Source organism: Cyclopterus lumpus, chromosome 22 (assembly GCF_009769545.1).
Source record: "Cyclopterus lumpus isolate fCycLum1 chromosome 22, fCycLum1.pri, whole genome shotgun sequence".
In the NCBI taxonomy this organism is placed as follows: Eukaryota; Metazoa; Chordata; class Actinopteri; order Perciformes; family Cyclopteridae; genus Cyclopterus; species Cyclopterus lumpus.
Window position 1 is genome coordinate 1,048,636 of NC_046987.1, and position 25,346 is coordinate 1,073,981.

The window sequence follows — 25,346 nt, forward strand, 5'->3', positions numbered from 1 at the left end:
GTGACTTCACGTCTCATAGGGTCCATTGGACCTGGAGGTGTCTGATGCCTGGTGAGCCGGCCTCCCGTGTTGGCCCTGCTGATGCGCCCCGCCCCCCCTCCTCTCTACCTCCTTCTGTTTCATGGATTGGAGTTCCATTCATACATTGTCATATTCATGTAATGTGTTTATGTAACTTTGTTAATGCTGTTCATTCTGTACACATGACATCTATTGCTTCTGTCCATCCGGGGAGAGGGATCCTCCTCTGTTGATCTCCTGAAGGTTTCTTCCCTTTTTTCCCTGTGAAAGGTTATTTTTGGGGAGTTTTTCCTGATCCGATGTGAGGTCCTGGGACAGGGATGTCGTATGTGTACAGATTGTAAAGCCCTCTGAGGCAAATTTGTAATTTGTGATATTGGGCTATACAAAATAAACTGAATTGAAGTATACTAAAGTATGCTAAGATTAAATATACTTAGCATATTTTTTTTTCACCTTTGCAATTGCCAGAGGAGAACATTTCTTATCATCTGAAGGCAGATCAAGGTTCACTCACCCACAGAACACTTGCACCACATTGTTGTTGACCTTCCTGTCAAACAAGTAGCGTCTGTAGTCTTCCAGGGCATCTTTGATGGCAATAACAGTGAGGACCACCAGCAGAGGAATCATGGTAATTTCCTTTTGAAAGGCTTCAACAACTGGCACCCAGTTCAGTAACACCAGGAACAGGAAGTAGAGGTTGGCAGCCCTACAAAAGGAAGGAAACAAGTTAGTGTAGAAACTACAAAGAAACAACAGATGCTGTGGAAGTACAACCAAGTGCTACCATCATTTCCACTGGTATATGTATGTATGTATGTATGTATGTATGTATGTATGTATGTAGAATAATATTTTTGTACGTTTCTGTGCCATTATACAATGTGAGCCAAGAGTCAAATTACTTTTAAGTGTTCACATTGACTAGGCCATTACAGCTGATTCTAAATTCTGAAGATACAAAATGAGCCGTGTTGAGAACGATACATAGCTGTGTAAGGTTTTATAATAAAAGTGATTAAGGGCTGGTTAATCCAAATTCACGAAAGATCCACACTGTTAGAAAGTAGTTTTAAATCAAAAGAATGGTTTCTGTTAGTTAATCCCACAGATTGATGACACACTGATCTTGCTTTGCAATACAGACCACGTTCAACAACGCCAGGAAGTGTCTTCAAGTACAAATCTGACCTGTGGAACTGCTGGAACAGGTTCATGGGGATGAAAGTCAACAAGCTGTACTTGGTAGTGCAGATGGCATTGGACTTGTAGCTTTTGAAGATTGCTTCGGATTCGTGTCGGGGGGGCCTATGGCGAGCAAACACAGTTCTCCGCCTTCCACGGTCCCTCTGTGGAGAGCTGTGGGTGTCTCGGGAGGATTTACTGGGCAGGCCATCGGGGGAAGAGTACGAGCTTCTTCCGGAACGTTCTGGCAGCATCTCCCGACAACGATGTTGCACCCAGTGGAGCCGCTCCATTTGCAGACACTCTAGCTGAGCTGTGAGAGTGGCTGCCCCCTCTTTTGTGCTCCACACTGGACTTTCACAATGTCCTCATCCTGCAAAGAGAGAATCTCAAAATCATTTCTTTCTCTACTTTGTTCTTATAGGCAAGTTTAAAGGATCGATCAGGTGTTATTCTATGCATTTAAAATCAAAATCCCATTAAAAGACCCACACCAACAATGTGTTGAGTCAGAACATTCAACAGTTTCTGATACCATGTCAGTTAGGGGTTCAATATGTTGTAATAAAAAGAGATGTTTTTGGGACTACTTTCAGATGTGGAATAAAATACATGTGGTGTTCTGAGTATTTGAAGCAGCAGGATGGTGTTTGAAATTGAGTCGAAATAAACTACAGTAGGTGGTAATGAAATGTCCCCCAGTGCGACTCAAATATGTGGTTTTTAATAACAATGTCGTCTATGGCTCAGAGGAGGAAAGACCAGGCTTTGATACACACGGAATACATGTTAGTAGCAAAAAATAAAAAGACAAAAGGAAAAAACTAAAACAAACAGAACATTTTGGCTAAAAAAGAAAAACTAGAGAAGCAGGTGTTAGCAGGCAAGTTTGAAGAGGTGGGTTTTGAGGGCTTGCTTGAATGATGATACAGTGGGAGCCTGACAGATGTGGATTGGGAGCTTGTTCCAGAGGGGGGTGGGGGGCAGCAGCTGAGAAGACCCCGTCACCCCAGGTCCGGCGCTTGGTCCTGATGGTCTTCAGAGTGTTTGCACCGGTGGACCTGAGGCAACGGGTTGGGGTGTAGAGGGGGAGGAGGTCTGAAAGGTAGGGAGGGGCCAGGTAGTTTAGGGCTTTGTAGGTGGTGAGTAATATTTTAAAGTCTATCGTGTATTTGACCGGGAGCCAGTGAAGTGGGGTGATGTTTTCATAGTGGCAGTTGGAGGTGAGCAGTCGAGCGGCAGATTCTGAACATTATGCCAAGGGAGTACTGGAGACGTGAGAGGAGGATGGAGTGGCGCTGAGGTCAAGGAGGATGAGGATTGTGAGGAAGCTATATATATATATCCCTACATTTGTGATTTTCAGTAGGGCGGTTTCTGTGCTGTGTTTTGAACGAAAACCGGATTAGAAGGGTTCGTAGAGATTATGGAGATTGAGATGCAACATGTCTCTCAAGGACTTTGGACAGGTAGGGGAGGTTGGTAGTTGTTGGGGATGTCAGGGTCAAGACCAGGTTTTTTCAGCACAGGGGTGACAGCAGCGAGCTTGAGTGTGTGTGTGTGTGTGTGGAGGAGGGGCGGGGGGGAGGTCTTCATGCTAGAGTCTATGGAGAGGTCCGTTTCAGTGTTTGAACTGAAGGATGAGAGTGAGTGGGTTGGATGTAAGGGAGGATCATGGTGAGGGCTGGGGGAGTGGTAGTGGAGGGGAATGGGGCAGCCAGCTGGTTGTGTATTGCGAAGATGTTGTCATTGAAAAAGGATAGAAATGAGTTGCATCTGCTGGTGGTGAAGTAGTTTGTTGATGGTGGAGAAAAGCGTTTTGGGGTTGTTGGAGACAGATTAGATGGATGGAGGAGTAGTGAGAGGAGCGGGCGGTGTTGAGGGCATCTTTATATTGTTGTTGGTGGAGCATCAAGGTGAACAGTGAGTCCAGTTTTATTGGCAAGACGTTCCAGTTGATGGCCCTGCACTTCTGAGGTGGCGAAGTTGGTCAGTGTACCAGGGGACGGAGTGGGTGAAAGAGACAAGTTTGGATTTTCTGGGGGCGACGACGAAAAGTCATTATTGTAATTGACCAGGGCAGTGGGGGAGGCAGTCGAAATATGGGCAGAGATGGTGGCAGCCAAGGTGGAGGAGAAGTTGATGGACTTGATGTTCCTGAATGTTATGGTGCGAATCTGCTTAACATGGGGGGCAGGGATGTCTATGTCCAAGGTGATAGCCAGGTGGTCAGAGATGGTGAGGTCGATGCTGGTTAGATTGCTGTAATAACTGGAGGTGCAGACCAGGTCAAGTGTGTGTCCTTTTTTATGGGTGGGAAAGTCAACATGTTGGGTGATGTTGAAGTAGTGGCTTGTCCATGTATGAATATCCGGGGTGTGTGGTTTGGTCTAATGAAAATTAATCCTGTTGGTTTTGCCATGTTTCAGTTAGACACAGAAAGTCCAGATTATTGTCAGTTATGAATTCATTGAGTAAGAGGCCCTGGTTGCTTAGGGATCGGGTGTTAAACAGAGCAATTTTGAGATGTGGATGAATTTGGACAGGCTGGGGTGCTTTGTTAAGGGGGCGGAGGCAGGCACTCGCTTGTGTAGGTTGTTGTTGTGATGACGTGCAGCGATGCTCTCAGCTGACTAGAAGGAGGGGATGGAAAGAGTGGAGCGATCAGGCCAGGAGTAAACTAACTTTCTGCAGGAGGCTCTGTGGATGTAATGGGGCCAACAGCAGTCCACGTGTTTTGATCGCTGAGATGAACGGAGGAGCAGAAAAGTTGTTGAGTTTGAGGAGTTGCGAGGTGGAGTATTGCAGAACCATGCCAGCCGGGGACGATGTAATGATAAGCCTGAGGTCTTTTGTCGGTAGCCACGGACTTGATCACCGGAGTTGGAGAAGTGACAGGCACGTCAGGATAATCCACAGCAGGCAAGTGATCGGAGCTGAGTGAAAAAGTGGTGATGTATAAGGTGAGGAAATGGAGAAGGCAGTTCAGTCAACTGCCAACGTTAGCTACACGCTGAATGGAGGGTGGCAAGCTAACAGCTAGCTGAAGAAGCAGCAGTCAGACTGACCACACCAGGACAGTTGAAAGGCTATCAGGCAACCCCCCTCTGAGCATCAGCATGGACAGGAGAATCCAGCAGGGAGCCGGCTGGCTCGTCAGTAGCCACCGGCTGGCGAGAGACTGCCAGCTAGCCAGCTAGTTGTCCAGGGAGTAGACGTAGCAGTGGAGAGCAGATGCAACAGGTAAGCAAATAAATCCAAGACGAAGCGTTTGCAGAATAATTAAAAACAGAGAAGAATGGCTATTGAACTTAACTACACTGTTAAAATAAAACTAAAATGTTAAATTGTAAGTAAGGTAGAAAATCAAACAAAAACAGTCCCAGACGGAGCGGCGTTAGACTCGCCAGCGTCCCACTGCGGTCAAGCAAGCCTCCACTTCGAAAAACAGTCAAGCCAGCCCTAGTACACGTATATACTAGGCATTATGGTACAAGCGTGTAAAAACTGACTTAAAAAAAAGATCAAACTTCCGGTGAACGTGATACGATGAAATACGCCTTTAAATACAGATACAGTAATAGATTAAACTAATAATGAATTTTATGAATGATGAATAGAAAACAATAGGAAGGTAACTCTTCCAATATTGGGACATTTTGATTTTGAATTTCAAAATAAAAGATATAGAAAATCACATTCATGAGCAAACGTATCTCTAATTTCAGACTAGATTTAGAAGGAAATGGTGCATAGTTAAAAACTAATTTCACTTCTGATTCATAGTAGACCATCTCAGGATGTCCCTCAGAGACAATCAGGACATTCTGATGTTTCATTTCAAGATGAGAGCCTGTCAAAATCTCCTTCCTGAGCTGACTTCAATTCAGCTCACAAGACCATTTATGTCTAACTTTAGATAATATTTAAAAAAGAATGGCCCATAGTTATGAACTCATTCCACTTCTGATGCATAGTAGACCATCTCAGGATGTTCCTCAGAGACAATCAAGACATTCTGATGTTCCATCATTCATACAATGCATGATTAGTTTAATCTATTACTGTATCTGTATTTAAAAGGCGTATTTTATCATATCACGTTCACCGAAAGTTTGCTCTTATTTTGAAGTCAATTTGTACACGCTCGTACCGTAATGCCTAGTATATACGTGTCGTGAAAAAAACCATGCGGGCTGACTTGACTGTTTTTCGAAGTGGAGGCTGGCTTGACCGCAGTAGCGTCCCTGTAGCACACTTCTAGGTCTCTAGTGGGGCACAGTGGTATTACAGGTGGGGCGCAGGGAAAAATGCAGAAATACCTAATTGAGAACTTCACATATTACAAAAGTATAAAGTCATTAATAAATACATGGGGAAATGCCTGTACCTTTGTGTAAATGTTTATGTTATGGTGTTAACAGGTTACAATTGCGCATGCGCAACGGCCAAGATTCTTGGCGACTCGCCACATCCTACCTCCATGAGATCGCCAGATCTAAGCTCAACATTGAGCATGAATTGAGAGTGGCCGTATCAAGTCTGCAACCCCGTTTTAGTGGAAAGCAGGTTCATTGCAGCCACTGAAGATACAACGTGATGGCTCATACATACCTGCACTCATTTTGTTTTGTTTTGCACAGGTAGCATGTTAGTTATTATCTAGAAACAATATTCAGTGCAAAACAGGTTAATTGCATGCCCCACCCAATAAGCTATTTCTTAATAATAATACAATAAAATATCAAGTTTGGATATTTAAGTCATTTTGTGGATCATCAGATCGAGTTATGATGGTAGCAGTCGCCCAATTGCAGATTCAGCTTGAGCAAACCCTTTGCCTATTGTGTTCAAATCAGGCCCAGAGGAGTTTACAAGGCAGGTGTCCTTTCTCAAAACACTGACCAACTTGATGCATCAGTTGGTTTTATTTTATACAATATTATGCATTTGCCCTCTACATCTTATAGTCAGAATGAGCATACTTATAAACGCACTGATACAACTCCTTCATAGTGTCATATTGCTTTTCTAAGAATGATGATGGTAAGTTCATAGTAGTGTGTGTGTGTGTTTTGTATTTATTTATATTTATTTAAGTATACTGCATACAGGTTGAAGAAAAAAAAGTGCCTTAGCAATAACAAATAAAAAAGCCTTTCTTTAATGTCGTTAATCGTCGTTTGTGTTTTTCTTAGTTTTTTTTTTAAATGTATCACCGGCAATGGTATCGTTTTAGCACGGGTATCGGAAAAAACCCAAACAAAGCCCTCTGCCGAGAATTATATTCTGTATCAGCACCGTTGTTAGTTATTAGTATTATTTTTTTAATAAATGCTTTTTATTATAAACTTTTCGTCTCTGGACTTTTCTTCGGGTCCACACCCAAAAGTTTTTGAACATAACAATAGGCCACTCTGAAAGTATGCTCATTTCATTTGATCATTTAGAATGTTATTAGGAAAAATGTGAAGCAGGCTGATTATAGGGTTTACAACACAGAACCTCAAGAACCATTTAGACCACTGAACCCCATCGGGTCACATGATCTCCACTGCTATACTTGAGGGTGCTTTCACATCAAGGACCTGGGCCTGGATCGGAGTACACTTGACCCAAAACTGATAGTATTAACATTGTCTATCGTAATTGGGCGTGGATGGTCACCCCGTGCCCGAGTCCACTTGAAAAGATCGTCTTGGGCATTATTCACGTGTTCTCGGGTACGCAGCATGTTAAACTGTTTCTGTAATTATTTTCGAAAATGAATACCATCTCTCTGAGTCTGAACGACATGAAACTGCTTGGAACTGCTATTGGTGGTGAAGAAGTTGCGGGTGAGGCATTTGGAGTACAGCCAGTGAGTTGTTAGTACAGTATGGCCCTCTTACTGAGTAGATGCACTCTGAGGATGGGGAACGTGATGGTCGGACAGTGCTGATGAAAAATTTAGCATATTTTGGTTTGATTGGATTACATATTTTACCACTGAAAGATTCTTATAGAATAGCTTTCTAAACTGTGGTCATGTAACAAATGTGGTGTGGATGAGGACGCAAGCGTACTATGGTACGGAACAGAAATTGTAATGTAAAAGATGAGCTGAAAGGGGGAGCAATCAACCTAATATGAATACGACTTGAATGGGAAACTTTTAACTGAACTGAACCTGAGTAAATAACACCAAGGTACTTTATGTGGGAATAAATATGTATGGCGAAGACAAATGATGATTTGATCACCGTTTGAGTTGTGCCATAATCGCATCCATACACGTCTGCATTGACTTTGTATGCAAAAGAACCCAATTGTGAATTCCTCCATTCAATGTTACACTAAGGTTGAAGTGAGTGCTGCTTCATTTTCTTCAAAGCACAATGTTTTCCAGTATTTACCTCCTGATAAGGTAATCAGAAGAAAGGTTAAGTGTATACTTTAATCTTTTTGCACTTTGTGTTCAATTTATTTTAAGGTTTGTGGGTAAAAGCTGCTATTCAAGACACTGACTTGTTTCCATAGTGCAACGTTGGTTGTCTTAGATTCAGTGAGTGAGAATTCTCAGCTAAAGTTACATCATTTCAGTCTTTTTTAAACTACTTCTCAATAGCTGGACTTTTTTATTTCATGTTTGTGCATGAAAGCACTGTTGAGTATTTCCAAAAAGACTCAAGTTACTGAATTGTATTACCTTGTGTCCTTTGGTTTTTAATTGACTGTAAAAGAGAATATTTCGAACTATTTTTTTTTTCCTGTTGGCATACTGTGATATTCGGTAACATCTCAGCTTCAAACTGCACCATCTTTTCATTAAATACATTTGAGAAGTGGAAAATGTTCCTCGATTTTGGATGATGGTGTGTTGAGAACAAGTTGAGAACCTCTGCCCCAGACCACAGCTGTCACACATGTTCTTAGCAGCTCACACTTATTTGTTAGAACAGAGTTATGTCCTTCTCAACTGTGACAGAAAAGTTAATGTAATAATGTGCATTTGATCTTTGATACAGTAATGTGGGTTTCTTAACTCTAAATTAAATGGATTTATGTTATAACAGAGACATATTTTTACATTTATAACATCTCATTATTTTTAAACTTGAATAAACAATAATCAAATGCAAAGACAATATTTTCGGTTGTAAACAATATTTACAGTTACAACCGTCCCTTTGAGGGCAACCATGGTGCTGTGAAAATGAGTTGGACACCCCTAAACAGTTACAGGAAGTGAGCAGGAAATACTGGTACAGCCAGAGTTCATGGTGCACTTAGTTAGGATTTAAAGAATGATATGTATAGAAGGTACAGCATCAGCACATCTGAATCAAATACGCATGTGCATTAATAACTTAGTGGATTATCATGGAACATGCTAAATGTAATAGCATTTATTTATACAGCTCCACTTTAACACTACCACCCATCCACACACTGATAACAGGGGCTATCGTGCAAGGTGCCCCCTACCCACCAGGACTATCGAACCATTCACACACCGATGGCACAGCCTTTGAGACCAATGTTGGGGTTGAGCCTCTTGCCCAAGGACACATGGACTAAAGGAGCCCGGGATCAACCTGATTGAAGGACCACCCGCTTGCTCCTCGAGCCACATCCGCCCATGTGGGACCAATCATGGGATAGAGCCATACATTAACCCTTCCTTCATGATTCATCCACAAACTAGAACAGGTAGACTGGATGCTTGATTTGATCAACTAGACTAGATTGAACACCTCCATTCACGTCTCTTCCTGAAAGCGAGCCGGGCAGAAAAGGTTTTCTTTTCACACACCGAGCCGCGAGGGTTTGTAGTCGAACCTCGAGGAGCAAACTACTCCTCTGTGGCCGCCCCAGTCCACAGCAGACATGGTGAAAGACAGCACTTACCCGGCTGGTAGTTTCCACACGCTGTCTTAGAGCGAAGCCACAGCGGCTACCGTGTGGCTTCGGTCACATCCCCGTTTGTACACCGAGAGCCAGCCTGCGACACGAAGCCCCGTATGCAGTACGAGCAGCTGTCAATAGGCTGCGAGACGTTCATCAACAGAACCACCGAACAGACATATCCTGGTATGTGCAGCACAGTATTCCATCCACTACCGTGCTATGACTTAGAAGCCAGTGGAGACGGCGAAGGGCATTTCCCCCAGTGATTTGAACGCAGCTCATTTCTACCACGTGACTGACATCAGCTGATCGGCAGGCGGAACGAAACGGAAACATGGCGGTCTCGCTGAACAGGTTGCCTGTCACAGAATGTCTAAAAGTAAGTACCAAAGGCAGCATTGACGAAGAATTTGACTCGTGTTCTTTTCTAAGTGTCTAACGAGACCCAGCAGGCGGCGGCACCTCTCCGGACATGAAGATAGAACATGCCTTGATGAGTGAATACATATGCTACCTGCTATGCAATACACAGTATTTCACAAACGCTGGTGCACATGGCGAATGTAAATGAATGTGTGTGCACTGTGTGTTTAATGTTGCCCAGTGGTGTACCATGCCTGTCGGTTTTAAAGCCAACTCCATGTAGCCACATGGAGGACCGATGGGGGTCTCCTCCATAGCCCACAGTTTTTAAATGATAGTTGTTGCACAACGTTTCTATAATAACTGCATTAAAAAAAATGGATGAAATGACAACAGCCAGGGACTAGCTTGGTCCTCTCTACCGAATACCAAAATCCAATCCTCACAGCATTGTCTGCTGTGCAGCTCTGTCACAAGGTGGTGGATGGACTGTGTGGGCGGGAGCCTCCTTGCAGGGGGGAGTGCAGCGCCCCCTGGAGCCCGGAGGAGTGGCTGCAGTTGCTCAGCTCTCTGACCGCCCTCTTCCGCCTGGCAGTGGGAAACAACAGCTCTGATGAAGAGGTGAGAGAGCTACAGGACATAATGGACTGTTTAGACACAGTTTCAAGTAAAGAGAGCTGCCTTTTAATCATTGCATTATGTGAGGTTATTACCCAGACTGTTGCTTTATTATTGAATTTAGGTTTTAAATGCAGTGTTATATCACAGCTATCTGTATATAGAATCAGAATTGTTTATTTGCCAAGTACGTTGAACATACGAGGAATTTTACTCTGTGAAAGGTGCATAACAATAAACATAGACATAGAATACAATACAAATACATAAAAACAATAAACAGGGAAATATGACAAATAACAAGTATAATGGTATATTTTAAATCTGTATAAAAGTGGCAAGTATATTTTAATAAGAAAAGAAGAATGCAAAGGTGCTGGGGAGGTGTGGGTCCTGGTCTTTGTTGATGAAGCCGACTGCAGCTGGAAAGAAACTGTTCTTGTGGGGTGACGTCTTGGTCCTGATGGACCGCAGCCAGAGGGAAGGGACTGCAACAGTTTGTGTCCAGGGTGAGAGTCAGCTACAATCTTTCTTGTTCGCTTCAGGGTCCTGGAGGCAAACAAGTTTTTTATATATATATAATCGAAACATTTAATTATTTCATTAATTCAATTCAAAAAGTAAAACTCATATATTACAGTATATATATTAATTACACACAGGGTGATATATTTCAAGTGTGTATTTCTTTTAATTTGGATGATTATGGCTTGCAGCTAATGGTAAATGGTCTCAGTCTGGTTCAGTAGGCTCCACCATCATGGGGAAGACTACTGACCTGACAGTTGTCCAGTAGATGGTCATTGACGCCCTCCACAAGGAAGGTAAGCCACAAAAGGTCATTACTAAAGAATCTGGCTGTATCCAAGCATATGAATGGAAGGTGTGGTAGAAAAAGCTCAAGCAACAGGGATAACCACAGCCTTGTGAGGATTGTGAAGCAAAGCCCATTCAAGAAGAGTAGACTGCGGCTGGAGTCAGAGCTTCAAGAGCCACCACATTCCTGGTGTCAAGCCACTCCTGAACCAGAGCCATGTCATCTGCTGGTGTCGGTCCACTGTGTTTCATCAAGTCCAAAGTCTACCAGGACATTTTAGAGCACTTCATGCTTCCCTCTGGTGACCAGCTTGATGGAGATGCTGATTTCCTTTTCTAGCAGTAACCTGGCACCTGCCCCCACTGCCAAAGGTACCAATACCTGGTTTCATGACCACGGTATCACTGTGCTTGATTGACCAGTGACGAGCTGAAGGCTGCTATCAAAGCACCTCAGCAGTGCCACAGGCTAATCGCCTCCATGCCGCCGCATTGGTGCAGTAATTAATGCAAAATAATCAACTTTTGAGTGCATATTGTATACAGTACATATACATACTTTTCAGTAGGTCAACATTTCTGTATTACAAATCCTTTTTTAAATTGGTTGTGTAATATTTTAATTTTCTGAGAAACTGAAATTTGGTTTTTCAATGAGCTGTACGCCATAATCATCAACATTAAAATAAATAAATGCTTGAAATATATCACCCTGTGTGTAATGAGTCTATATAATATATGAGTTTGAATTAAATTACTGAATTAATGTAACTTTTTAATGTCATTCTAATTAATTGGTATGTATGTATGTGTTCATACAGCAGTTCAAGAGCAGCTGGATGTGTAGTGGCTGTGCAGCAGCCATTGTTTTGTCATCGCAGGTTCAACACGGGTGTAATTGATACAATGGTGCAGTTCTAGTTAATGTCCCAGCTATTCACGCCTGTGTTTACGCAGCAATAGGATTGTTCAAGATGAGCCCGTCCTGTGCAGACGATCACTGGCAATAACGTCAAGAGATCCAGGCGGCCGTGGATTTCAGAGCCAGGCGCCACAGTTGCTCTCAACCAACGGTGTAACCCAATGCATGGTGGGAAACATCTGGCTGACGCCGGATCAAAGGGCTGATTGGCTCTTAGATTTGACAACAAACACCACGTTTCATAGAAATCCTAAATATTTCTGTGTAATTGTAATACTTCACGCTAGATTTTTGGCTCATGTTGTGCAACGAAGGTTTAATATCTTGTGTGATTGATAATAATGAAGCTTATTTATTCAACACATATTAAAACGACCATAAAAAGAGCAAAGGTTAGCATACACACACATTTCAACATGAATATATTTTTATAAATGTATCCAAAAGAGGTTTGTAAACTACAAGTAGCCTGCAGATCGGATTTAACAGGAAGTAACTGTTTCCTTGACTTCCTGTTCATTCATTGAAGGCAGCTGAAAACTGTCCGACTTGGCCGCAGTAGTTGTTCATCAGCCCTGCTGCTGCCGCCTGCTCTCGTCCACTTTCCAAGCGAGAAGCGGTTCATCTCCAACGAGCCTAATAGCCTGTAGCAGTAATATTCTGTGCTGGATGTGGACAGGTCCTGGCAGGGTTGGCAGATGTGGGCAGCAGCCATGCTGAGGCAGTGCTGAGTGTGTTGAAAGCTAGACGGGAAGAGATCCGTGACGCTTTGCTGGACAGAACCAACTCCATCTCCTCTACTACTCTGCAGGACTTTGACTGGCAACTTAAGGTGACTGGATGCTTCACTCATTATTTCTAATTGGTTCCAAGTTTAAACACCATAATTGGACTGGCATTATATTGTAAAGTCAGTAAGTTATTGAATGCATCTGCACACTTATGTCTTCTGCAAACACCCAGTTCAAACTAGTGGTGAAAGCTTGTGGTGCTCTGAGGAAATGATACATTATTAAACCACACAAAACAAAAACTGGTCCCCTGAAGGGGCAATATTACGAAGCATCACATGAAGATACGCTTACTATTTACATCCTTAAATCTTTTTACATGTTCATCTTTGACAGGATGACCAAAATGGAAGACAGAGAGGCCTAACATAACGGGTAAACTTAAAACATGTTCCCATATACAATCATCAATACAAAACAAACCCAGAAAAAAATATGGGCCTGTGAAAGGTTTTTTCACTTTTTTGGGTGTTTTTCCTGATCCGATGTGAGGTCGAAGGTCGGGGATGTCGTATGTGTACAGATTGTAAAGCCCTCTGAGGGGAGTTTAATATACGGAATTGAATATAGGCACAGAACAGTGACATAAAAAAAGACAAACTTATGAATTCGGAACGGTTATCTTTGGTACATTTGTTCATCAGGGGTCGCCAAAACGTTTTTGAACAATAATTATTCACATTAATGTCAATTTATTATTACCATATTCAGTTTGAGACACTGACTATTTTCAAAAGTTAATAAGTTCGGTATTCAATTTCATAGAAACTATTAAATAATGTGTGCAGGCTGCATCCCTGATTGGTCAAATAGCTGAATTCAGCATTCAGTTGAATGAATCCTGTGTGGCTACCTTGGGAAGACAAGTCATACTTAAAACACAGGCATTGTGAACTGTCTTCTCCACAGTCCACAGGCTGTTCCTGCAGCACTCTGTATTAATGCAGTAGTTCTTCTATTTCCTCTTCCTGTCTCCTGTCCGCTCCTTCAGTTAGCGCTGTCCAGTGATAAGATCTCATCTCTCCACACGCCTCTGCTCAGTCTCATTCTGGATGTGAGGGAGAACAGAGCCCTCCAGTCTGTCACCATGGAGATGAACAGAGAGGAGTTAAACACACTCATCAGTTCACTAGAGGCTGCTAATAAGGTACACAACACACACACACACTAAATACTTCATTAGTTTTGGTTAGCTAAAGATGCTAAATACAAAATCCCAAGCATTGATACAGGGGAGACAATTTCTTCACGTTACACTCATGACATTATGGTGTGGCAAGTGACAGTTGAGAACAATCCTGAGACTTCACAGAGACTAAAACACTGCAGTCGTTTGAACAAGGTTGAACATGAATAAATGAACTAGTAGATGTTTATTATCATCTAATAAAATAAACACTGTCACCTGCTACATGTTCCTCATACATGGAGAATCAACACTAGGTGGTGGCAGTGTTGCAGCATACAGCGAGAGCTCAACATGAGAAATAATTTGAATGTGTGGTCTGTTTAGCTTCATTATGACTCTCAGGATGCACTGAAACAAGTACAGTATACTTCCTATTAAATCACTATAGCTCTGTTTTCCTGCCTTTTAAAACAAATGATGTATATCACACACACACACACACACACACACACACACACACACACACCAACCAATGCATGAACACTCAGAATTCAAATCAGGGTTTTATTTTTATTATTGCTCATGCTGTTATTGCCACAAGCAGATGAAAACTGTTCAGGAAATCACCTTTAAAAAAAATAAACATTAGGTGTTTTAAAAAAAGTCTTCAGTAGGAACTAGTGAGCTTTGAGCTGAGAGCCACACACTGAAGTCAAAAAGTATTACGTACATAGTTTTGGTCTTTGATGTGATCCATGTGAAGAAAAATACAGAAAAATGCAGGTCAAACTTTGCAGCATTTTTAGCAAACTGTCAACCATCTGCAGATAATTTAGCTATGATATCTATTTTGTGACACTGATTTTATGCAAGTAGTAGATATCTGCACCTGATCAGTCAAATGAAATGCTAAGGATTGATATGTATTTATTTCTTGCAGGTGGTGCTGCAGTTGAAATGATTGAAAGATTTTGGACCACGGATCCCATTATTAAAGGAAGCCCAGAGGATGAATGTCATGTGTTGGAGACGCAATGTTTTTCAGATGTAATGAGGAGTTAAATGAGCACTTGAACATTCTACATATATTAAGTAGTTTGCCAGCTCTCAGTGGGGACTTTTACTTTTTATTAAAACAACTTTAGTTCCTTTGTTAGTTTTCTCAATTCCTTTAAATACAAGGAACCGATCAAAATGTGTCATTAGGACACTGAACAAGCCACTAGTATTCTACATGCAACTGATTGTAATATAGCATATTTGTTATCAGTAACTAATAAACCATCAAACTGGTCTATATGGTAAAGTCTTTTAGCATGGATTCAGGAAGAGAATCTAACATTCAATCTTGTGGCACCGCAATGAACTAGCATGTCTTGGTTTCCGTCTATGCTGCAGCGGCCGTCAGGGGAAACCTGGCAGCTCCCAGCTGGACACCTGGAAGGTGCGATCCTCCACCTCCCGGAGATAGGGAACTGGTTCTGGGACCACTGAGGCCGGTTAGGGCTGCCCCCCAGCTTCTGTACCTATGGAGACAATGGCCGCCTAAGTCTGCAGTGTACTGCTGATTCAGTGCTGGCCTGGGTCCAAGCTTTTATAGTTGAACTTTTCTTTTCTTCGAGAGATGATCTTATAGTATGCTAACCTCTAGTCAATGCAGTGAGAATTTCAAATGGCTGGCACATACCGGAAAAGAAAGCAAACATCTGAGGGTAATGAAGAAGGGTCATTTACACAATGCAAAGGACAGCAGAAGACTTGTTAATAAACTGGCTTCCAGACTGCGTCATGCTCTTTCTTGCGCACTCTGCCCAGGCACTAGCCCTTGCCTAAACCAAACAGTATTTCTAGAAGGTGAGAATGAGTCTTCTGTTTCTTTATGTGTAAATGGGCACCTCCGAATAATGTGAGATAACATGCCGAGCCCGAACACCGTCGTCTTACACCAAGAGGGACCTGGCTTTGTACTTACAAATAAATGCAAGAGTAACTGAGTGGATTCCCCTACTGTGGTGAATTAACTGACTGCAATGGAACAACTGGAAGGTAGTAAAGTCCTCTAAGTGTTGGAATAGTCTGAAGAAAGGTATCTGGGAAATAAGGTGCATGTTAATTTTCATATCAGATACAATAAACAACAAAAGTGCCACAGTTCTTTTTGAGATTTTGATAATTTTCTGAGATTTAAAAAATAAATGTCATCAAATTTACAAGTGGTTGCTTCACTTACTGTAAAGCAGTCAACAGTTGTCTTCAATGTCCACCATCCCATCTGCACTTGTACAGCAGTCAACTGCACATGGATAAATATAGCCTCATTGGGTCAAACTGTTTGGATGCTGGGGGGGGGGGGGGGGGTCCATTTCCCCCGCAGATTGTAAGGCATCCAAACAGAAAGAAAGTTTCAGTCCAATGAAAAACAAAAAACACTTGTTGACAAACTGATAAGCCAACAAAAATACACCTTGGGTAGAGATGTCAGCAATTTTATTTAAACTGTATGAAGTCTGTATGTTGACAGAGAATTTGTATTTTGTGTTTTCTCCCTCTCACACTCATCCATATGCTCATACTCATATACACACACACACAAACACTCACATGGACAATGACTTTCCTGCACAGTGTCCTATGTTTGCCTCTAAATAAGCAGAAAGACGAACGCAAGGAAACATTTTCTATTCCACCTGTGGGCACATCTAGAGAATGAGAGAAACATTGTACAGTAATATTACACAATAAGAGTCCAGCACATGTCCTCCCCCTCCACAGCCTGTAGGCACATTTTTTCAGGCCTTCCATTTGCTCGTCTGTTCACAGAAAACGTGTCCATCAGATTCCTTTGTTGTAAAGAAAGCCAAGTTGTCTTTGTTTTTCTTTCACTTCTGTCCGTCCACTCTGCTTAGTCTAAAAGCAGCATGGAGACCAGCCTTACAGGAGATTCTTTTTCAGCATTGAATTCAAAAGATTGTCATCGTAATGCTGGAATGTCTTACTACTATAATCTACACTTAGATAAGGGTACTGTACTTTACAGCCTAATAAAAGATCCTAAATAGTCCACTCTTGTGTTTGGTTCTCTTTCTTATGATGATTTCTTTCAAATTCTACTCACTAGATGTAAGTTAAACCCTGCGAAATATTAAGATTCTTGTTAAAGGCACAATATTCAGCCATCAGGAAAGAGCACACTGCATCCTGTAAAAGTATGTCTGGTTATGCAGGTTTTATCTCTTTTTTTAAAGCCCTGATAAGACCAGCAACCCACATCTTTCATAACCATCAATTTGCAGTTGCAGCCACAACTGGACATTTTGATGTAAATCTGATTATTTCATTTTTTTCTATTTTTATCAGTCATACTAGATGGAAAGGTGGGAACATGCTAAGCTAAAGGATAGGATAGCTTTCAAAGACCAACTTTGGAAAATACCCGCTAGATTTCTTCCACTTATTAGCGATATTTCAGGTGCTCTCACTTATTTTACCTCCAAATATGTAATTTAGATAATCTAGATATGTTATTTGTTTACAGCCTTTCTGATTATCTGATTTCTCCGGTTTCTTGACCCGTCAGTTTGTCGCTGTAATCTCCGCAATTAAGTTTATGAGCACAATTTTAGCATAACTGACTAAATGATGGCCAAAGCTATGAAAATGAGGCCCAAGTTGTCCTTTAAGAAAACTCTAATTAGACTAATTCACTCAGTGACCAGAAAAATGGAGACCCTGCCTGAGCCAAAGAAGTGAACCCTCTGTTACTATTTGCATATGTCGCTACGAAAGCCAACAACACATTCCCTGTTTGTTTTGCAAGTGGGCAGATGACAGAAAATCAACACAATTGTGTTTCACTATGACTGTATAGTTGATCGGCTTTAAAAGGTAGCTTCTTCAAAGTGAAACAAGACTCATTTTGGGAGATATCAGGTGACTCTGGCCAGAATAAGGAACTACACAAACACTCAATGTGTTACATTCTACTTTTATGGGGGTGTACCAGCAGACAAGTACACAGGTTGCTTCTCCCGTAAATGGCAAACTGTTGAAAGTGTTAAGTGGTTAAAAACAGCTTAGCATCCCAGAAAATTATGCCCATATTGGACAAATGTGTATACCGCAATCTAAACCTAATATTAGCATTCAGTACCAATTCAAGCAGTAGGGTTTGAGGTGTAGAGGTAGCAAACTAAATCCATCATAATGGACATTTTCAACAAAATAATGTTGAATTTCCAGGAACTGTTCAAGGAACACTAAGATGGAATGACCTGGCAACAACTGATCAAATATAAGATTATGCCCAACAGTACAGACATATATTAAAGCAAAAACCTGAATGAAAGAGTGGGGCAAACAGTAAGAATGTGATGTTTCCATTCAGATCATGAAAGCTTCAATATCTCAAACCAAGTGAACATCTTTGGGAGATCCACCATCATCACTGAAAACACCAACTGGGGGGATAGACTTTGGAGTTTGTCCAGTGGTGTATACCGGCTTGGAGAAGCTACAATATGACAAACAGAGCACAAGCTGTTCTGGGGAATCCTGAAGGAAGACCACCTTACTAACACACTGCGTGTACATTTTTATTTTCATTTGTCACCCATGTGTAGCTGTTAGTTCCTTAGGTAAAAGCAATGTCCACGTCATATAACATTGGACATGAACTTGTGCTGCCACAAATGATGTGGAAGTGGGAAAGGCTTCTGTCCAGAATGGGATGTGTTTCCGTAAAGAATGCTTGTACCATTGGGAAGTCAACAGCCAATATATAACCTTTATTTAATCAGGTGATCTCATTATCTCTGTTGCAAGAGAGACCTGAGTACAGCAGAGAAAAGAAAGGCCCACATCTCCTTTCTCTTCTTTTACAGTTTTCAGCACATACGATCTGCCTCAGCAGGGGACACATCACAGAGTGTTGCTTCACTTTGGTTTCCTGTGATTGTAAAGCTAAGTCCTATCTTTCATGTGACACAATATTAGACATGTTGGACAATTCTGCAAATCCCTTGATTACGTTCAATGGTAATATATATATATATATATATATATATATATATATATATATATATTTTACATTCAATGTATTTTATGTGCATGGCAACCATGTTAAGGGTAGGACAAGATTGGTTATGACAAATAGAATTGTGGTTGCCAACACTCACAAACTGACTGCTACCTTGGTCTCGAGCCCTAAGGTAACAGTTAGGCAATTAAAACACTTGGCAAATGTTGGGGACAGATTATAAAAAATAAAAAGAGACAAATCTTAATTGCAGGTCTTCAACATAACTCAAACTCCACTCTTCTGCAGGAAACTCAGACTTAAATGCTCATCCATGTCACTGACCTATACACCCTAACTTTCCGCCTCACTATATACTGTAAAGGAGACACTACTTCCTACATTGGCCATGATTTGTGAGGTGAGAAATGATCTATGTCATTATCTATATGATTTATAAACTTGTAGCTAAACTTACTAAATATACTACAGTGTGATACTAATTTGTCACACCTACTCTTGCTAGTTTGTCTTGAAGAATGTTTTTGAACCTGACTGAGGACTGGAGCAACCTTGAACCTGGGTCATACACCTGATCCTTAGCCTTGATAATAACCTGAAAAATAAAAGTAACTTTCACCTTGGACTTGCCGTTTAATTATTTAACATATTGAGGTGGATGAACCTCTATGCAGTTAAAACAGTTATGTACAGTATAATTTGAAGTTTCAAACAAAAATGTTCAATGATGGTCTGTAATGCCACGTATTTCAAAACCAGCAGCGAGTTTTATCAGGGCTTGAAATTTTGAATGTGATTTTGAGCATATGGCGACATCATTGCTTATTCTTAACCTGATTTCCTTTAAAGAAAATTACATTGTACATGCCCCTAGACAGTGTGAGAATATAGTAGGTACAAATTTGACAATTGTTTTTTTGGAGAAATCAGTGGAATTCCAATTACCTTCTGTCTTATACTTACCTTAAATTCAATGATTGTTCAAAGCATACAGTATAATGATTATAATACAATACTGAAGCAGAGTGTCTCAGTAGAGCCATGTGAAGCTTTGTTTTTACAGAAATGAAAAGAAACTTTTCAGAAAAAACACATCATTCATGAAAAGCAATCTGAGATGTTTGTTAGCTCAAGCATGACTGGCTGAGAAGGATTTCAACACAATGATACATATTCAACTCTTTTCAAAATTAGCTCAGTTAGAGCACTGGGTTTGAACCAAATAAGGACTACCTCATTACAATGTAATTCAACAAACCCCATCAAACCCCATCAGTTGAAGAAGTCATGTAAAAACAGTTACTACTACTTGTTTTGTTCTGGTTTTCCTTTTCTCTGTTTTTTTTACCTAAGCAAACACAAAGTTGTGTTCCATTCACATGCAAAAAGTGAGATAACAGAAGGTAAGAAAAAAGATATAGAGCAAATTGAAAGATCATTGCCCGTAATCTTGGAGTCAGCAAAGTCTTTTCTGCATGTTTGACCTTAGAAATACCATACCTTACTGTCTTAAATTCCATTATTTTGATCTATCTATTTTGTATAGATGAGTACAGGAAAAGTGATTTTTAATAAATTATAACTCTGTTATATATATATATATATATATATATATATACAGTACATATATATATATATATATATATATATATATATATATATGTATATATTTATATATTAAATTGTATTTACATTGTAAAGACATCCAGTACTACTCATTCGAAAACAGGATTTATACAAATGGACTGAGCGCTCCTTAAGTTTTCATTGCTGTACAAGACCTAGGTAGCTTTTCTATCAAATCTTGAGCAGTGGTGCGACCACATAGGCTTACTACTGCCACCTTAATGAACATAGTAAAGCCAGTAGACCAGGTTGAAGAAGGTGAATGCGATTGGGAAGATGACGCGAGACCACTTGTCTATGGCGTTGACATCCGTGAGGTCAGGGATCTTGACTTTGAGCTGGGAGGCCCTCCTCCGCAAGCGGCCCTTCTTGTTGCCCACTGGCCGGTCAATGGGTGGTCGCCCATATAGGTCTCGGCTGGTCATGGGTTTACGGTACTGTATGCTGGCACTGTCATAAGAGAACATGGTAGCCCGAGGGTCGTTGAGAACGCCCATCATGTCTGCTCCACTCATCTCACTGGTTAGGTTGGTCAGGAGGATGTTCCCATGAGCATCGACCTGAGGAAGGAAGTTATCAGATTCATTATATTGATTTTGTAACCAAAACAATAGAATGGCTGGGTCCCTAATAATTTGCAGCCTCCAGTTTAGGAGAAATGCATGATAATTTGAACATTGGATTCTGGACTGCCCCATACTGGTAACATTTTGAAGGAAGCACATAGTGTTTTTTTTTAGGAGCTGGAAATAGAACAACACTCCAGGTCAATAGCATCAGCATTTGAAGCACCCTGCTCTAACACTTGCATTCAACAATTTTTGCAATTTTATGAAACCGACACACCATCACGTCCACTTTATGTAATGATTGGCCAGGTATACGGAGGTGTTACAGTGGGAAAGGTTTGTACTTCACTATTTAATTCCTGACACAACTACTTTTGTCAAATTTGGATTTGGAGAGGTAAAACAACATTATGCAGAACAACATTATTTTTTAGACTAGTGATGTCTTCAACTCTTAAGTCTTTTTCCCTTCTCCATGTTGTGCCATACATTTCTGCTCTTCTTTTCCATTGGGAGGCAGCCTTTTCACCCCACTTTTGACTGGGAACCAGTATACACTTTTGCCTATAGACATGGTCAGACAACAGGTCTCAGAACCTGGTTACTTTTAAGATTACAAAAAGACGTCTCATTCAAGGGAGTTCATATGACCAACAGTGTGAAACTTACTTTGATGTTTTGGATTTCTGGTGCGCAACAACTTTGTTGTAATTGTTCCTTTAAAACTGAGCTACCAAATTCACACAACTGGTAAATTGTTTCAATCATATGCTTGGAATACTTACAAAAATATGTCTAAATTAAAGTTACTGTAAAGTTGAAAATAAGGTGACACCCACTAAATTGGTGGATTACTAATTTGCTAAGATGAATAGCCTGTCAATCAGCTTTCAAACAATGAGCATCATACAAAAAATCCTTGTATGACCAGATATGCGCATTTATGAGGGATTTCAGGAAAACTTAAATTGTAATAATCTGATTCAATTTACTCATGCATTAAAAGGTGCCGGTTGATGTGGCTTGGGCATTTGATCTAGATGCCTCCTGGACGCCTCCCTGCAGAGGTTGGCCGGGCACGTAAGAAGCCTGGACTAGACCCAGAGCAGGCTGGAAAGATTATATATCTGTACTGTAAAAACCCTGGGGTCCCCCAGGAAGAACTGTAAAATGTTGCTAGGCCTATATATATTTATATATATATATTCAAACTCCGAGTTTATCAATGGAATTCAAATTCTTTTTACTCTTGGATGTCATATTTGTGAATAAAACCTGCCCATAAATACAAGAGATGCCTATCCTTAGTAATACAACAATTGCCTTCTGATGACCAAGTGTTGGCTTAGCGTGATGTCATTAACCAAAGAGTTAAGCCCCTTTCCCACCTGCACTTTGTTGCTCTCCAGTCTACTCTTATTCTCGTTGTTGGACTTGGCAGCCTTTTCTGCCACCTTCTTCTGCAGGTGGGGACCTCGACCGAAGAAGATGTAGTTGACAAAGGCATACTCCAGCAAGGCCAGAAAGACAAACACAAAGCAACCCATGAGGAAAATGTCAATGGCCTTGACGTAGGGGATCTTGGGAAGAGTCTCCCGAAGGTGGGTATTGATGGTGGTCATTGTCAGAACCGTGGTTATACCTGCAGACAAGCAGATGGGGAGGGAAGGGAGGGGTAGAAGGAGGTCTTTCAGCAAGGCACCATGCTGAGGGAACACCTTAACTACAGAAGAAGAAGAAGGCTTTCATACAAAACAACGATAATAAACATTATGGGGCTGTTAAATAGGATTTGCGATCATTTGCAGTGACTCCGCGTTCATAGGCATGACAAGTAATGTTTTCTAGCTGTACTAGATTGTACATTTGTGCTTCCCAAACATTACCAATCACCATGACATTCACAAGCATTCCCTTTTCTGTTTAGGTTGTGGTGTGGCTCGGGGGATATACTGGTCAATTGGTTGTTCAGTCCACCACTTTATTCGAGACTGAAATAACACATATTGGATAAATTGTCATACAATGTTTTGAGACATTCAAGGTTGTATCTTAATGTATCTTAATGACTTTGGTTATGCCCTTGTACCTCCACCATGGTGAATTTATTTTTAGTTCAGATTGCAATTAGGGATGCACCAATACATGTACCTACAATGGGTATCGAGTCCATTACTGTACTCCATGTACTTAAACTCTTAAAACTACTCTGATACAACCTCATCCATTACCCGTAATGCAACATGACGTTAACCTGGTTAATGGTGCGTACATTGTTGTGGACACATGCAGCTACTTTAGTCTCCACATTATTTAGTTTAGCAGCAAGGTTGTGAGCTGTGTGTCTTACTGGCATATCAAGGTTTCCGCCAGTGCAAGCCTGGCGTAAAATTTGAGAGTGTCAGGTCCATCGAGAGAGAGAGTAAACACTCTGGACTTTGCAATGCAGTTTGTGATCTTTTTATTGTTGGGTGAATTAATGCTGCAACTGCTCAATACCTATGAGGAGACCCAAGCTAAGTTCCTGTGTCTTGCTCGTCTGCCAGCTGATGATTACAGTGAGCTGGGTTAGCACCGAAGGTTAATCATTCCTCCTTCCTCCTGGACCCTGCCCCATGGCCATGCCCTGGGCCCGGCCCCCTGCCTCCTTGGCCCTGCCTCCTGCCTCATGGGCCCGGCCTCCTGCCATAGTCCCGCTGATGCCCCTCGTCTCTTCCTCCGTCTCTTCACATGGATTATAATTATCTTGATCGAGGTCCATGCCTACTACTCATTATTAATAATTTATGTCATATTCATTGAATGTGTTGTAACTCTGTAACGCTGTTCATCTGTGGATGTCCCCACACCACCTGAAAATTAACCCGGACAAGACTGAACTTCTCCTCCTTCCAGGGAAAGGCTCTCCCACCCACGACCTAACTATTAACTTCACCAACTCAGTGTTGGCTCCGACTCCGACTGCCAGGAACCTCGGTGTGACGCTCGACAGTCAACTCTCCCTGATTGCCAACATTACCACAACAACACGCTCCTGTAGGTACATGCTGTACAACATCAGGAGAATACGACCCCTTCTCACTCAGAAGGCGGCACAGTTCCTGGTCCAGTCTCTTGTCATCTCACGGCTGGACTATTGCAACTCCCTCTTGGCAGGTCTACCTGCTAATGTCATTCGACCTCTACAGCTCATCCAGAATGCAGCTGCTCGACCGGTCTTCAACCTATCGAAATGTACCCACACTACTCCGCTCCTCCGCGACCTTCACTGGTTACCGGTGGCCGCCCGCATCCGCTTCAAAACATTGGTACTTGCGTACCGTGCTGCGAACAGATCGGGTCCGGTCTACATCCAGGACATGGTCTAACCGTACACCCCACCTCGTTCACTTCGCTCGGCTTCTGCCAATCGGCTTGTAGCTCCTTCACTTCGAGCTAAACACTCAACAAAGTCACGACTGTTTGCTGTGCTGGCTCCTCATTGGTGGAACGAGCTCCCCATTGACATCAGGACAGCAGAAAGTCTCTACATCTTCCGTCGCAAACTAAAAAGACATCTTTTTCGACTATACCTTGAATAGGGAAGGTAGAGCCGTAGTAGCACTTAAATGTCTCTTACTGATAGCACTTTGTAGTTTAACACTTTAGTAGCACTTAAATGTCTCTTACTGATAGCACTTTGTAGTTTAACGTTATTGAAGAAATTGTACTTGCTTGATTCTTGTTGTTCTGAGTTTGGACTCATGGTTTAATTCACTTATTGTAAGTCGCTTTGGATAAAAGCGTCAGCTAAATGACATGTAATGTAATGTAATCTGTACACATGACAACTCTTATTGCTTCTTTTTTATTATATTGTGAGAAAAACAAACCTGTACATTCCTTTACATTTGTGATATCGAGAGTTCTCAGCAACTATAATGTATAATGTAGCCGCAGTTTGGATCATTTTCTTCTCTCTGCCATGATGTTTCTCACGCTGTACTGAGCCGGTGTGTGTGTGTCAGAGTAAAGCCCAAAGACATCCACACTACTACATTTCTGTGTGAGGATACTGCTATTCTCCGCCATAACTTCTAAGTAAGTTGTATGAGTAATGCACATCAGCGTTTTTTTGTGTGCAAATTTAAAAAGTTACTACAATGTTTTGTTGTTGTATATATATATACACAACGTTTTTGTTCTACCAACTATAACTTATCTATGTATTTTAGTTTCCCTTTGAGCCAAAGTCCTCTCTTTTACCCACCATTCACTTCACAAGTTATAATTGTTGAACTGCTCGTCAATGCAATTATCTAATCCGGCAATCATGAGAAATATGTCTCTAAATGTCTACGCCCTCTCCCAATTGACTCGTCTCTAAGCCCCTCCCACT

At 41.4% G+C, this 25,346-nt stretch overlaps 3 protein-coding genes across 5 annotated transcripts in view; 1 reads left to right on the plus strand and 2 right to left on the minus strand.

The window, feature by feature from the left end:
- The window catches only part of atp10d (ATPase phospholipid transporting 10D), a 46,825-nt gene extending 37,324 nt beyond the window's left edge, over positions 1-9,501 (minus strand). The window contains exons 1-3 of the mRNA XM_034563359.1: positions 9,100-9,501; positions 1,216-1,582; positions 539-733 (exon numbers count right to left, since the gene is read on the minus strand). Of these exons, the coding sequence (XP_034419250.1) occupies positions 539-733; positions 1,216-1,502 (482 nt within the window). The 5' untranslated portion in view covers positions 1,503-1,582; positions 9,100-9,501. The remainder of the gene's footprint in view (positions 1-538; positions 734-1,215; positions 1,583-9,099) is intronic.
- commd8 (COMM domain containing 8) lies at positions 9,364-15,948 on the plus strand. The gene is made up of 5 exons (XM_034563364.1): positions 9,364-9,478; positions 9,928-10,083; positions 12,498-12,650; positions 13,601-13,756; positions 14,679-15,948. The coding sequence occupies exons 1-5, from the start codon at positions 9,434-9,436 to the stop codon at positions 14,697-14,699; spliced, it is 531 nt and encodes a 176-aa protein (XP_034419255.1). The 5' UTR covers positions 9,364-9,433; the 3' UTR covers positions 14,700-15,948.
- Positions 15,949-20,617: 4,669 nt separating this feature from the next.
- gabrb1 (gamma-aminobutyric acid type A receptor subunit beta1) overlaps positions 20,618-25,346 on the minus strand; it is a 51,386-nt gene continuing 46,657 nt past the window's right edge. The window contains exons 8-9 of one of the 3 annotated variants that reach the window (XM_034563389.1): positions 22,363-22,610; positions 20,618-20,959 (exon numbers count right to left, since the gene is read on the minus strand). In XM_034563389.1, coding sequence (XP_034419280.1) covers positions 20,618-20,959; positions 22,363-22,610 — 590 coding nt within the window. Of the gene's footprint in view, positions 20,970-22,288; positions 22,611-25,346 lie in introns of all 3 variants that reach the window. The other 2 variants (XM_034563388.1, XM_034563387.1) reach the window with 2 other exon arrangements.